At 38.5% G+C, this 15,741-nt stretch overlaps 1 protein-coding gene across 2 annotated transcripts in view; it reads left to right on the forward strand.

Annotated features, from left to right (window-relative positions):
* dlg4a (discs, large homolog 4a) overlaps positions 1–15,741 on the forward strand; it is a 178,594-nt gene that overhangs the window by 43,699 nt on the left and 119,154 nt on the right. The window contains exon 1 of one of the 2 annotated variants that reach the window (XM_079871513.1): positions 10,429–10,577. The exons of the other annotated variant lie outside the window; for it this stretch is intronic. Within the exon in view, the coding sequence (XP_079727639.1) occupies positions 10,536–10,577 (42 nt within the window). The 5' untranslated portion in view covers positions 10,429–10,535. Of the gene's footprint in view, positions 1–10,428; positions 10,578–15,741 lie in introns of those variants that run through there. 2 annotated transcript variants of the gene reach the window in all.

Below are 15,741 nucleotides of genomic sequence, written 5' to 3' on the forward strand. Positions count from 1 at the left end.
CACTAAAACCTCTTCCAGCAGCAACCTGGTTTTCTCAGGAGGTCTCCCATCCAGGTACTAACCAGGCTCAGCCCTGCTTAGCTTCAGTGGGCAATCAGTCTTGGGCTACAGGGTGATATGGCTGCTGGAAGACCGATAAAAAATTAAAATTAAACATGCTAGTCTTTCTGTCGTGACGTCGTGTAGCGTTGCAGATGCAGCGTCAGTTGTCTTCCACTATTGGTGCATTTAAGTCCTCCTGGGAAGTTCGTATTTACGAGTTGAGAAGTCGTGTCAATGACGTCAAGTGCGTTCAAGTCAGTTTAGTCGGAGCAAGATGGCGGTGTACCTTCTCTTAATTAAAATACAGCAAGGTTTTTTTATTTACTTCTAGAAAATGAAGAACAAAAAATGGACATCTGGTGTATTTTTTGAAGCCACTGTAAACTTGACCATTATTATGTTGTTATATTACAATGCTATTATATTTTGTGCTGGGAATTGACTTATTTTGATATAAATAAAAAAGCCTGACAATGTCACTGCTACATACCTATAAATATTGTGGTATTCTGCCACGTTTACGCCCCAACTCGTAAAGATCGGAGTATTTACGACTTTGTGGTGGCATTCATGAGCGTTCGTCTTGTAAATATATATATATTTTTTACATGACTTGAACGCACCGTATGACACAGTATACAAGATGAAATGATCGATTTATTGTGTCCCAACGCCCAGTGTTTAGTTTAGTTTAGCACCTAGCATTAAACAAAGAAACAATAGATACATTTGACAATAAAGATGGTTGATGGTCCACTTTATATATTCCACTGACTACAAGTAACTTTACAACTACATGTCAACTTATTCTACTACCCGAACCCTCATCTAACAGTCTAGAAATCATCTAATGAGAGTTAGTTGACATGTCGTTGAAAAGTTATGTCTAAAGTGGACCATCAAAATAAAGTGTAACCTAAAAATCAAGTCAGGATTCTTTGGCCTTGTGTCCAGCAAAGCACTGTTTACCATAAAAGTTGAAGAATGTTCACATCACTGTCACTTTTTACCCATCTGTCCAATCATAGTGAAGGAGGGGCGGCACAAATACCACACCGCCCAACAACGATAACAAATGACAACAACAAGCACATTTCTTCATCCAAAACTAGTGCCAAAGCAAGTATGTTACATTGTGTTGACATTTTTATATTCAGAAACAACCCTGGTGAGAAAAATAGCCAGACTAATTATCAGTATACTTCAAGTGTTAATGATTAGTTAACTTGAAGTGTGCTATTTTGAAACAACTAATTTTTTACTAAGTATATTTTAGTTGTAATTAAATTGTAGTAAAGCATAACTTTAAGTGTATTTAGTGTACTTTTGTGTACTACATTGGACCTACTTAGTATACTTTAAGTACAGTATATGCCTAGGGACTAATTACATGCTTGATTAGTGATATTAAAGTGTACTTTATTTGTGTTAAAAGTGCATTACAAATTCATTATGAGTGTCTTCGAAACATACAAGCAATATACCATAAGTATATTTAGAGATATTTTTTATTTTAAAAATACATCTTTTTGGCATTTTCACCTTTTATTAGGATATGACAGCAGCTGAGGTGTGTGTGAGAGAGAGAGAGAGCGAGAGGAGGGACGGGACCAGGAAAAGTCCACGAGCCGGGACTTGAACTCGGGTCTCCTGAAGCACGTCGGCACACTCACCCACGAGGCTATCGTGGTGTGATATATTTGAGTAAAAAGTATAGGCTCATTAATACCTTTGGCTTATTCCAAATACTACAAATTGCATACTTTGTCTTCAACAACAAATGTACATTATTAGACAAATAAAACTTAGCTATACTTTGTACAAAATACTATACTATAATGTATTTTGAAAGTATATTTTCAATGCATTGTTACAATGATCATTTCCAGCACACAGTTAAAATATACCTAAAATATATTTTTAATAAAGTGCAAATAAATATACTTCAAATACACTATAATTTTCACTTCAAGTATATTTTAATAAATAATATAATATTTTTAGAAAATATACTAAAGTACAATTATTTTAAAGTGTGTTAAAAGTTGTATTGTGAAAATAGGTAAAAGCATGATGCTAAAATACTTTTAATATATTTAAAAATAGTCTAATTTTTGTTAATATATTTGCAATGTACTATTGAAAAAGGGGATATATTTTTTCACTAGGGAAACTATTTGTGAATTCAGTGACTAGTAACAGTTCAGTGGATATTCGCCATTTCCAGAAGAGCGCTGGCGTTTCCAACTGGTTTTGGTGGACACATGGCCTTAGTGTTGTTGTAGAATCAGATCAATAGCAATAATATATCAACCTACCAATCATCAGTTATTTCACCTGATATATAAACATCTAGAAAACTTACCAGTACCAGTAATTATCAGTAGTCTGGCTCCTCCATGGCTTTCCCAAAGAGACCATAAGATAGGTGAAGCTCATAGACACTGAGCACATCACCCTTGTACTCAGGTCTTTACACTGGCTTCCAGTCACATTTGGAAGGGATTTTAAAGTGCAGTTGCTTGCTTATAAATCAATCAGCGACCTAAGACCTAAATATATTGTCGACATGCCTACTGATTGATTATAACTCTATAAACTTAGGATCGAGTCAGCTTAAAATGCCCTATGTTCACTCCAGACATGATGAGACACTGAAAACATATTTATCTGTGCATTATCCGATTAAGCATATAATGCAATTTACCTTACAAACAGCACTGCAATATTTATTTCGATTAAAGGGATATAGTTCACCCAAAACTGGATATTCTGGCATCATTCACTCGTGTCGGTTCAAATCCAAACCTGTATTACCGTTTTTCTCGATTGCTTAAACACATTTCTTGAAACTATGCCTCGTATTCTCAAAACTGTGAACACAAATCCATAACGTCTCACACAATTCCCCAAACATCCTATATTCAGGTCAAAATGAAGCTCTACACTCAAAACCATTCACTCTTGCTGAAAAACCAAACTTTGCCCTCAGACAGGACACACAAGCCCTCAAAATCACACACACTACAACATAGTCTAACACACTGGTGCAATAAATTCAAAACAACATTTCCAAAACTGGTAAGTTATTGCTTGTGGTTCCCCCCCTCACAAACCTTTTCACATGATGAACACAAAAGACACAACCAATGGATACATTGGCACATTTTTATTCATTCATGTACTACAAAGTACAACACACACACAACAAAACCAAAAAAAACTTTTTTTTTCATATGACAGTAAAAGAGCACACACACACCTTATTCTAATATGGAATTGTATTGGAATGGTAAAGAGTGTTGTTACGTGACAGGAGGGCCTCCGCTCAAGGAGACAATATGATGAACAAGTCTAAGAATGTTCCACTTATGGTTGAAATACCATCATTTGCCTAGAAAGATAACATTCTGGGAGTCAAGACTATAAAGGAGAAAGGATGCCCTCCTTCACTGTCACACTCTGCAGCCACTCTGTGTGACTGTACGACTGCTGGCCTTTTCTTGCAAGAAAATAAACCTCATCAAAGACTATTGGAAATGTTTGTCTCTTATTCAGTGATAGAATTTTGTTTGCCACCACACCTCCCTGAAGGTTCTCGAGGCGACGGTGAAGCGACTCAAATTTGGCCTTACTCGTAGCCGAGCCTCCCTCATAGTCATACCATTGATAAAGACATGGGCAACTAGAGTGGCTTGAATTTCATCTGTCTTCTTGCCCTTGCCCTTCGTCCTCCTCCTCCTCCTCCTTATCCCTCCTCAATCTCTTCCTTCATGTCTTTCTGGATCCATTGTTCCAAAACGCAATAAACTGATTTGGGCCCTTTTCTATTGAAGGTTCTGATTGATGTGTGTTAAATTTTGACTCTTAGTGTTTCCACTTGGGTAATTGTGTGCTAAGTGAGCTGAAGCTGTGCTGACTTGAGTGAACAATATTGAATGCTAGTGCTTTCTAAATGACAACATGGTGTAGGCAATGAGAAATGAAGGGATTTGTGTGTAGAGTTTTGCAGTGACAGTTCAACAAATCTGACTCATGTGTCAAAACAGGGAATATTGTTTATAGTTTAATGAAATGGGTGTGGTTTTTGATAAATGGCATTATGGTTTTGAAATTTTAGTTCAAAAGCCTGGTTATAGTGTTTAAGCAATCGAGAAAAACTGTAATTTCTTTCTTTTGTGGAACACAAAGAATGGTATTTTGAAGAATGTTGGTAACTAAAGCGCTTTGCTTCTCATTGACTTCCATTGTATGGACAAAAAAATAGGTCAATAGGAACCAAAACTGTTTGATTTTCAACATTCTTCAAAATACCTTTTTTTTGTGTGTTCAGCAGAAGTAAAGAAATGTGTACAGGGTGAGTAAATGATGACATAATTTTAATTTTAGGTAGACTATCCCTTTAATGTCCTTTAATTTTGTATTAATTTTAATACAATTTTACATTAACCTTTAATTTCTTTTCAAATTTTTTTTTTTTAAATTCATTTAAATATTCTTAAGTGATTTTAAAATGGACTTTTATGTAGTTATTTTAATGCTTATACCATCACTTTGATTTGAATAAACGTGCCTTGTGCCAATGTATTAAACTGTGGTTATAACTGATACCTAATATCTTAATGTGTTGTTAAGGGGAGATGTGTTTTTACCTTTCTAAGCAACAGCACAGAGAATTATAGCGACTGATGACTCACTGATGATAAAATGTTGAAAAATAGCATACACTTAAAATGGAGGAGAGACCTGAGATGCATCTAGGGACCACAATATCATTGAGGCTCTTTTCATCTGGTCCATTAAGCAATCACCTAGCGACCACCTCCACATCCAACATTTGCATAGCAACAGACTAAAAAACACTCAGGAGATCTTTGCGACTACATAGCAACGCCCTGGCAACCACCCAGAAAACCCTAGCATAAATTTTGGTGACTTTGCACTACTGGGATTTTCTACAAAAATGTAACAAAAAATACAATTCTAGCCATAATGTTCCAGTTCCAAATATGTGGGTTCCAACCATAATTTCCTTCTCCAGACTGTGGTGTCCGTACCAGAATAGATTTCAAGCACTTCCCATGCAGCTTGGGATCTGACATACTGAATAGTGTAATGCTCACCAATTAACAACACACACACACACTCACACACACACTCACTCACTCACTCACTCACTCACTCACACACACTCACAAAGACACTCATACACACATACACACACACACACACACACACACACACACACACACACACACACACACACACACACACACACACACACTCACTTCCTCACTCACACATACTCACACAAACACACACACACACACACACACACACACACACACACACACACACACACACACACACACACACACACACACACACACACACACACACACACATTCCGAGTCCATAATTAAGAGATCAGTAGCGTGTGCGGTGTGTTTCTGAGGATGCTGTTGTATTGCTGAGTCACGCACTGCCACTCAGTGGCCCGGGACGGAACTGTAGCATCAGCATCTGCTTCCCACGATCAGCAGCACCACCTGCAATACACACACACATTGTGCCTCATAACGGCTCATCATTGACAGTCTTTGGTAAGAGATTTCCCACCCAAAACAGCTTCTGGGAAACCCAGATGTTTGAGTTTGATAGCAAAGGGAAGTGACATGCAGCTTCGGCACATTATGCACCATCATAAAATCTGCTGCAGTTCTCACACTGTGATATGAAGGATCTTGTGTTGTGTTTAAGGGAACAGTGTGTGTGACTGATGATCTGAATACAACATGTGTCTATTTAAATCAATTACACAATTACTGAAGTACTAGCGTGCACACACACACACACACACACACACACACACACACACACACACACACACGTACAAATAATGAGAGAATTAACCTTTGATTTACGTGGTTTGTTTGTTTCTGACTTTTTATCTTCATGTTCCTCTTATGGGTGATGTGAGTTGCCTAGCAACCGAGCCCTCGGGTCCTGATTGTTGCCATGACAACATGGCAGGGTATCATGTAGAGAATAGAGAGAGGGGGAGAAGGAATGAGAAAGATAGAAATGAGCAAAAAAAAAAAAAGAATATGAGTGTATTCATATGATCATATTTATGTACGCGTGAGCAAGCATGGAGAAAGAACATGATGGAGATGTACAGAGATAAATTGAACAGGTAGAGAGAGAGGAGAATTCATCATATTAAACACAATGAGAGGCAGGAGATGACCTAATCGTAGATAACCAAAAATGTCTGTAAGTGGGCGTACTCATACGTAGATACTCGTAAGTATGACATATGCATAAGTCATGAGTTACAGGAAATGGCACATATGCGCTTTTACAAAAGAGCCTTTACAACTGAGAGGTGAGAATGAGAAATCTGATTTGTTTCTCAGCTGTCAGACAGCGGTGAGTGTAAATGGAGACTTTTGTTGAAGTCTAATTCTTTCTCATTCTTTTTCTCTTTAGAAAAATACCCCATTAATCTCACAGTTTTCAACTGTGTCACAAACTGCTCAGATTCAGAAGACAGAGATCTCAATATGATCTCAACAGTTTATCATCAAATTCTTCCAAGATCAAAGTATCAGGGCTATGCTATCCAATTTCGTTTTATAGGACTATACTCTACTGTGTGTCAGGACATTAATTGATGAGATCTGTTTTCTTCTAAGAAGTTTGAGGAGAAACATCTAAAACAAGGTTATGCTCATGTACAGCATCAGTCTCTTATCCTATCCTATCCTGTCCAATCACGTCCTGTCATCATATACTGTAGTGTTCACTATGATATGTATTGTCTTTTCTTTTATCCTGTCACTTCCTTTCCTTTCCTATCCCATCCTATCCTTACTATTCTCATTCTATTGTATCCTATCTCAGTATCCTATCCTGTCCTGTCCAACCATGTCCTGTCCTGTCCAGTATAGTAGGCCTATGTGTATTTGTCATGTCTCTTATTCTGTCTCATCCTATCCTATCCTATCCGATCCTATCCCGTACCATCCTATTTTATATTATACTATACTATCATATCATATCCTGGCCCATAATGTCCTGTCTTGTTCTGTTCCCTGTCCTATCCAATCCTATCCAACCATGTCATGTCCTGTTCAATATTGTATCTTGACCTGTCCTGTCCCTTAGCTTGTCCTATCCTATCCTATCCTATCCTATCCTATCCTATCCTATCCTATCCTATCCTATCCTATCCTATCCTATCCCATACCATCCTATTTTATATTATACTATACTATCATATCATATCCTGGCCCATAATGTCCTGTCTTGTCCTGCTCCCTGTCCTATCCAATCCCATCCTATCCAACCATGTCATGTCCTGTTCAATATTGTATCCTGACCTGTCCTGTCACTTAGCTTGTCCTATCCTATCCTATCCTATCCTATCCTATCCTGTCCTGTCCTGTCCTGTCCTGTCCTGTCCTGTCCTGTCCTGTCCCATCCCATACCATCCTATTTTATATTATACTATACTATCATATCATATCCTGGCCCATAATGTCCTGTCTTGTCCTGCTCCCTGTCCTATCCAATCCCATCCTATCCAACCATGTCATGTCCTGTTCAATATTGTATCTTGACCTGTCCTGTCCCTTAGCTTGTCCTATCCTATCCTATCCTATCCTATCCTATCCTATCCTATCCCATCCCATCCCATCCCATCCCATCCCACCTGTCCAATACTATGCAATCCTATCCTGTCCTGTCATGTTCTGTCTGTATCCTTTCCTGTTCCATCCCATCCCATCCCTTTCTTGATTATGTCCTTTATACATATTTTATTCTGCTGTATTGGGGTCTGTTGTCTCTTCAGTTTGGCTGAAGGCAGAATCATAAGCCACAAGGCTATAGGCTTGGCACAATGTTTGTTTGTTTTTAGTTTGTTTTGATTGTTTGCTGTTCCTTCTGTGAGTGTTTAATACTGTTTATGTGCTTGACTTAGTTTACAGAAGTGCTCATTAGTTATCACCCCCATCGACAAGCCACTCAGCATCATTAGACCAGCACAAACACACACACACACGTATGCAGAAAGAAGTCGGTTTTGTTTCCATCAATTGTCCAGAAAGTACATAGCTCAAAAACTACATCAATTGAAACATGCTGAAATGAGTTGCTTAATTAAATATGAAAATAGTTTGTATGTATTCATGCTCATGTAAATCATTCACATGTAATTTTTTTTGTCTTACAAATATCCTTGTCACTTTCCACTGACCGTTTGTAGCAGTGCCTCGCCGTTTTCATGTAATATCAGTCTTACAAGCTGCCAGTAACATATTAGCTATTTTAACATATACAGGTTTTTTTAAGGAAATAGAGGAGGAAACTATATATTCCTGTGATGAATAGCAACATCTCTTTCCAGAACTGTATAATTGGACATGTTCAGATGAAAAGGTCAGCCACTGGCGTGACACGATATCTTCTACAGAGCTGTTAGTTCAAAGTTACTAGTGTTCTTTGATTTCTACAGATTAAGCCATTTCCAACAGTATTTTAGGGATAGTTTTCGTTCACACGAAAAGCTGTTGCAATGTTTGCATTAGGCCTATATGTGCACTCGGTCACACTGTAGTTTAGGCTCCAATTCTCACTGTTAACTAACTATTAACTATGACTTTTGCCTTAATAAACTCCTAGTTACTGCTCATTGATAGTAAGGTAGTTGTTAAGTTTAGGTAGGATTAAGGGATGTAGAATAAGGTCATGCAGAAAAAGAATAATAACATAAATGTGCTTTATATGTACTAATAAACAGCCAAAATCATAGTAATATGCATGCAATTAAGCAACTTTTATAGTGAGAATTGGACTTTAAACTACAGTTACCGTGCACTAATTAGCAATGCTTTACACACAAATAAATAAATAGTTCTTTTGAGAAATAGTATGTACAGTAAAATTCATATGAATCATGTAAAAAAGTTTTTATTCCACATGGATTGGCCCCTTATGACATGTTGTCATATGACCAGCCTATCAAGTTACCAGCAATGATTACAACATAAACAACAACACTGTTTAAACTTTACAAAGCCTACATCTAAAAGTACATCTAAACAGAACAATCAAACCAGCAATATAGCACAATATACTGTACATACATACAGAAGACAACATAACACAGATCAGAATGTGTGCAATCTAAAGCCAGAATAAATAATGTATGAGTGGAAAATTGAAATATCTAATAATAATAGTAATAATAATAATAATAATAATAATAATAAAGGACTCGATGTAAAACATATTAGGAATGTACAAAGATAAGAAACCTACAAGCATTTGATACTTCAATGAAATCTTTAGTTCCTGAACTTGCTTGAATCCACCAGCTCATATTGTAGACAGGGCGAGTGTTCTGTTAAATTTATGGTTTGATTCAATTTGATTTAAAATTAATCAAAAATATATATTTTTTTTCCCCAAAGATAACAACATTCATACAAAGTAAAGGGATTATTTATTATAAATACCATATACTTAATCAATATATTTTCTTTAGACAAAAGCCAATAAGTTATAAGACAGTTAAGTTTTTAGCTTTTTACAAATTAATTTCACTATAAACAAAAATTAATAGCTATAATATGAAAGAAGAATTTTCTTAAGATAAAACAAAAAATATTTTGTTCTAGTCAATGTTTAATTTAGTTTACCTACTCAAAATAAAGAAAATTTTGAAATACCCTAATGTTTATTGAAATGTCTTTTTAAAATATGCATCATATTTGTGTTATGTACTAACATAAAAAATGTGTATGTGTTCGGCACATCAACACTCTGGTGTCAAGCGAAAATACTATTTAAAACAAAATGGTTTATTTTAATTCTTTCAGTGGGGAGTGTTGTTTGCTTTAAGACAAACAAAAAAACAAAAAAAAGTACTTTAAATAAATGAAAAGCTAATGAACTAAACGTCACAAAAATCCAATGATTTGATTTCAGAATTTCTTTACATTTTATTTAAAGAATCTATTAACCAATATGCTTATTTGAATAAATGTAACTTTTAATGTAACATTTTAATAATTGTAAACTTTTTTTAATCTCCACGGAGGCATATTTAGCCAACTCAGGAACCTTCTAGAGACTTTTCTGCTGAACCTGTGCTATGAAGAACCGTTAAGGAAGTGTTATTTTTAAGCGTGTGTAAAGCACATTTATGATGGGGAAATCTTCCAGAAAGCGTTGGTGAGATCGTCTCTCATATCCCTCCTCTCATCTCTCCCACCCTCTCTCCTTTTCTCTCTGTCACAAACCTGTTCAGTGACTCAGAGGTGGAACAGTCTGCCAGGTTTCTTTGTGTTCCTAGACCTACACCAACTCTCTCTCCCTCTGTTTCTCTCTCTCTCTTACCCACTTGTCCAGGCACTTATCTTTCCCTCACTTTTCATCCCTCTTTTCCCCTCATTGCGGGTATTTTGGTCGGTTGTTTGTGGCTGATGAGGGCTCGTGCTAAGCTTCCTCTGCTCTGCTCATGTGTGGTACGTACATTTTTTCTTCCAAACGTCTTGCTCTCTGTCTTTATGGTGCAGGGCTGCTGTTGCGTGTTGTTTGGATATTCACTGCGTGGATCTAGAGTGTGTGTGTGTATGTGCGTGTCTGTCTGACTAACTGGCACTTGATTTATGGTGTGATGCATGTGTGAGTGCGCCTGTTGACACAGAAGGAGCATGGCTGCATACACGTGTGTATGTGTGGATACATGTGTGCTTATATACACGTGTGTATGTGTGGATACATGTGTGCTTATATGTGAGACAAATGAAGCTAGAAAAATGAAAGCAGAACGAGTCTAGGATGAGCAGCCATAAAATGCATTTATGCACTGGACAGCATTGCATACATTAGCAGTTTGTTTGTTCATGAAATATGTTGCTCTTTGAAGCCTTTGGCTCGCAGACATTTTGACCAAAGATTACTGGACATCATTTTGTGTATTTGAATGTGTGTGTGTGTGTGTTCTAGACAGCCTAAAAGTCTGCGTCTGTCTATTTCTCCCTCTCATGTATGACTGGAAGTGAACTGGGTGTGTGTTTTTTTTTGTGTGTGTGTGAATGTGTGGTAAGAAACCATACGTCTGTTAATATAAATACACTGATTTGGAAATGTTCTAATGTCAACACAGTTTGCTGAATAGACAGAAATGAGTGAGTATGGCAGCTGAAGAGCTGAGGGGCAAAAGCGTCCGTTTGGCATGTTGACTTGATATCCATCAAGCTGTAAAGCTTTCTACCCACTGGCCATTTTTTCAGAAAAAATTGCATCGCTAATGTGGGCATATAATATTCATTGGCCTCCTCATTACTGCACAATGCTGTAAAAACAGAGAGAGAGAGGGAGAGAAAGTGCGTCGGCAATACAGAGGACAGGCAAAGAACTGAAGGTTAAAGGTCAGATGCCTACCCTTAAATTGTACATGCAGCCTCCAGCTTGTGTTAAAGTATCTCATGTGCTGTGATTTTCCATGCTTTTTCAGGCTGGTTTACGCAGGCTTAGCTGGTAGAATCCAGAATAGCCATTTGAACTAGTATGGTGAAGGTTTACCAGGCTAGTCTTTCTCTTCCAGTTAACTAAAACTGAACATCACACAGTAAGTGACGGATTTGGAGCACTAACACAAAATAGCGCTGCTAATGGGAAGTACACAAGAGACACGATTCACAATTAGCATGTTGCTAAGCTAACAATGCAATACACAAGTGTGATTTTTTTCCCCTTGCCCAGTTAAAGGTGCTCTAAGCGATAGTGGGTGACGTCACTTCTTGTTGACGTTCAAAGTATTGTCAAACAAAACTGAGTCTAGCTCGACCCTCCCTCCTCCTCATCCCGCCCCCTCCCCCTCCCCCTCCCTCTCCCTCCCTTCCGTGCTTCCTGAAACAGTCATGAACCGTTTAGAAAAAACAAACTGGATTTACCCCCCTGTCCAGCAGAAACAGAGCCACCTGAATGTCGGATTGGAAGCCCTTCTGCCGGCGGAGTTCTCACCACCTTTTGAACGCTTTTCCGATGTAAATTCGGGACTTCGCGCGTTCCTTCTCCTTTTCCCTCTTCTTTGTTATTTGTTCATCGGAACGTCGTCTCTTTGGTCGTGTGTCGGCCATATTAAAATTCTCAAGAATATACATTTTTAAAGTTAGTCGCTGTCGTCGTCTAGGACATCTCTCCTCTAGCTAACTTCCCTCTTCATGCTTCTCTCTCCTCCACTCCCCACACCCCCCTACTTGTGCATGCGCACTAACCCCCCAACCCCCATCCCCACCCCCAAATCATTCTTGTCGGTTATTGGCTGGAACACTGATTGTTGTGTTTCGTGGTCCAGGCTGGGCCAGTTTGTTTTTCTTGCGTTTTGTGGAGCCTGGGCTGTCTACAGAGACCGTGTTTTTTTACAGTGTGTTCAGGGGACAGGCAGCTAGCGGATAGTGAGGAGATGTTTGCTGTATGTGACAAAAAAAATGTTTTGGCCTAAAAAATGCGTGACATCGCTAGAGCACCTTTAAGCGCAAATCCTACCCAGCTAATTTCATTGGTTAAGGTCAGGGTGTAGGGTGGGTTAGGGTTAATATTTGCTTTAGCATTATGTCGGCAATGACATGACCGATGAAATCTTCAGAATCAGCAGTGGGGCGGAGTTTGCAGAGTTTGGGGAAAAACATCACGCAATACAGAACAGTGCACACAAATATTTGGTATTTTAATTATGTTGGATTACTTTAGCAATACTACTCAGTATTAAATGAAATATAAGTATATTTATAATCAACAGTTCTCATGAAATCTTCTACCATTTTACTTATCACAATGCATTCTGGAATGATCTTCTTACCTTATGTTGGGATGCAAATCTTTTTTTTAATTCACTTGAAAAAATTCTATTTAAAGGGACTAAAGAATTTTTTATTTTTTTTAGTAAAAGAACTAGTATTTTACTGCAAGATAATGCATTTGAACTATATTCAGATATTATTATTTTAAAATATGCAGACATTCACATACTTTTTATGCCTAATATGCAGAAAATGGCTCTGTTAATGTTTCTTGTCTCGTCACATTCAATTACTAATTACTGAGTCATGTAAATGATATAGGCTGTTTTTAATCCAAACCAGCAAAATGTGACAAAAAAGTCGAACTGTTGGCATCACTAGATATTAAAGATAGTCATTTAACATATCTAAAGTGTCGCACTGGAATTCATGCTTGGCTTCTGTGAACAATAAAGCCTTTCTTCTTCGATTTGATTAGCCATTGCAATAATTTTGACATTGATTATTGGACTGCTGAGCATAAAAAATGTTGAATCCTAAAAACTCTTGAGAGTGGTATATCATCATATTAAACATATCAAATATTTGGTGCAATCTGGCCACATCTGTTTATTGGGGGTTGTCTACAGTGGTTATGGCCCTGCATATGATGAAGTGTGTGTCTGCATCTAAAATGCTGGCTAGGTTTTTGGAACAGAGTTTGTTGGTTGTGTGCTGGTCATTCAGTCGGGTGTGAAGAAAGTGTTTGTAGACTTACAAACAGAATTGAGAGAATTGTCTGAGAGAATGAAAGTATTCATATATTATATTGGTTTAGATATTCATATGAACTACAGCTCTCCTTGGAAAACAGTTACTTCTCAGGGTGACATCTGGAAAAGAACATTTACATGGTTCCCTTCTGAGGGACACATCAGTTACTGATGGGGACGTGTCCTCGCAGAACCCTGTGTCTGAGGCACGTGTAACTTCACGCCAATATCATTGGACAACGCATTGTGATGAGCACCCAAACATACAAATAGGGCGACTGCAAACCCTTCATCAGCTTCTTTGTCTTCAGGAAGCCGCTTGTGTGTTTGCTGTGTAACAAAGAAGTGAGATTGTGTCTGTGAAGTCTTGTGTTTTGTAATGAGTTAGTTCATTAAACGTTTGTGAAGCCTCTGAGCCTCACGGTTCTGGTCCTGCATCTGCGGAGACAGCGTGGAGACTGTGATCGTGGGGATCTCAGATGAAGCTATAACTGAGGAGCTTGAAGGATTCTCCCTCGCTTCTCCGGCTAGCTCTCGCTAACCTGGAAGCCGTTCTCATCTTAGCGGCTTCTTTCGGGTTAGATGAGAGGAGTTTGCTCGCTTCTGGTTTAGAGGAACTAGAATTAGAGTCAGTTTCAGAAAGCACAGCCAAGTCTGTAACCCCCTCTTATAAAAGCCCCACATATGATGAGTTATTGGAGCTTATAACTCGCGCCATGACCCGACTCAGTCTGGAATGGTCCGGCCCGAAGCACGAAGACACCCGTGGACAATTAAATAAGAGATATCTGCCGGGTCATAAGTCTCCAGCTCCGCTGAGCCTTCCATACACCAAGGTTGCAGGTTCGTGGAGTACACACCTGTACTCTGCTTGCATAGTCCCTTTGAATTGGTGAATATCGAGGGGATGTGTGAGCGAGGTTATGGACGAATGCCTCGGGTTGAAGGGATTTTGGCTAGCTATCTCTCCCCGGGGACATCTTCGTCTTTGAAGGCTCCAGTTCTGCCATTTGTGCCAGATAACATTGAGGCTTGTTGGCGAATCATATGCGGCGTCAGGTCTGGTCAGGCTGGTGGTGCCCTGTACGCCAAGGCCATACCAGGCCGACCTAAAGACCTGGACAAGGGCACGAGTCAGTCTCCCGAGGCAGTCGCCCGATTGTGCACATACAGATCTGGACCTCCGCTGCACCAAACAGGCGGCCCATACAATCGCCCGATCCGCTGCAGATATGGTGGTGGCGTAGAGCTGGGGCTCAATTGCATTACCATGTTTCATGCATTCCTGTGCGTATCCCTTGAATTTGATGACGTGTTTAAAGGCGCCCTATTTATACGCTCCAGCACTCCTCGTGACGTCATTGCACTGCGTTGGCCAATGATATTGGCGTGGAGTTACACAAGCTTCAGAAATCGGGTTTCATGAGGACGCGTCCCCATAGCGTCAGCAACTGTCTCATTCCCTTCTCCGGGTTACACACACAACCCCAAGAGGTTTCTCCACGATAAAACTCAATTGCATTTAGATGTCAATTAATTCACAGGCACAACAGAGTTGTTTTGTCTGAAGAACCTCATACATAGTCAGTCATTTTACCATATTTCAACATGAAGCGACACTGGACATGTCCAGTTGGCGGAAAACACAGCGTATCATGGGTCCTTGCACACTGAGTCCGAGATTTTCGTAGCCGTTTTTTTGTAATTATATTACATACTGCGCCTTTGAAGTATTATTATTACAGTATATATTATATTATTATATAAGCATATAATATTATTATCTGTATTGGATAAAATGGTTTGTGATGTTGTAACAGTTGTATTGGCAGCACTTCAGACAGCACTTCAGACAGTGCTACTGACTATATACAATTGTACTTTCGGTGCATGTGTGCTGTTTAATTCTGTCTGAATACATCAGAAAACAAGGCATGTGTTCATTAAAGCATGGTGTAATGAGTAAAAAATGTGCAGTTATAAGTAGCTAACTAATATGTTCCTTAAAAATTACTTTCTCTGGTGTAACCAAAGTTGATGTTAAGTTTATTAGATTTTTGTATATTACCATGTTAGGCTACTGTGCATGCAGTTAAAAAAGTAATAGACACAGAAATAAGAAAAATATG

Source organism: Squalius cephalus, assembly GCF_949319135.1.
Source record: "Squalius cephalus genome assembly, chromosome: 5".
Lineage (NCBI taxonomy): Eukaryota > Metazoa > Chordata > Actinopteri > Cypriniformes > Leuciscidae > Squalius > Squalius cephalus.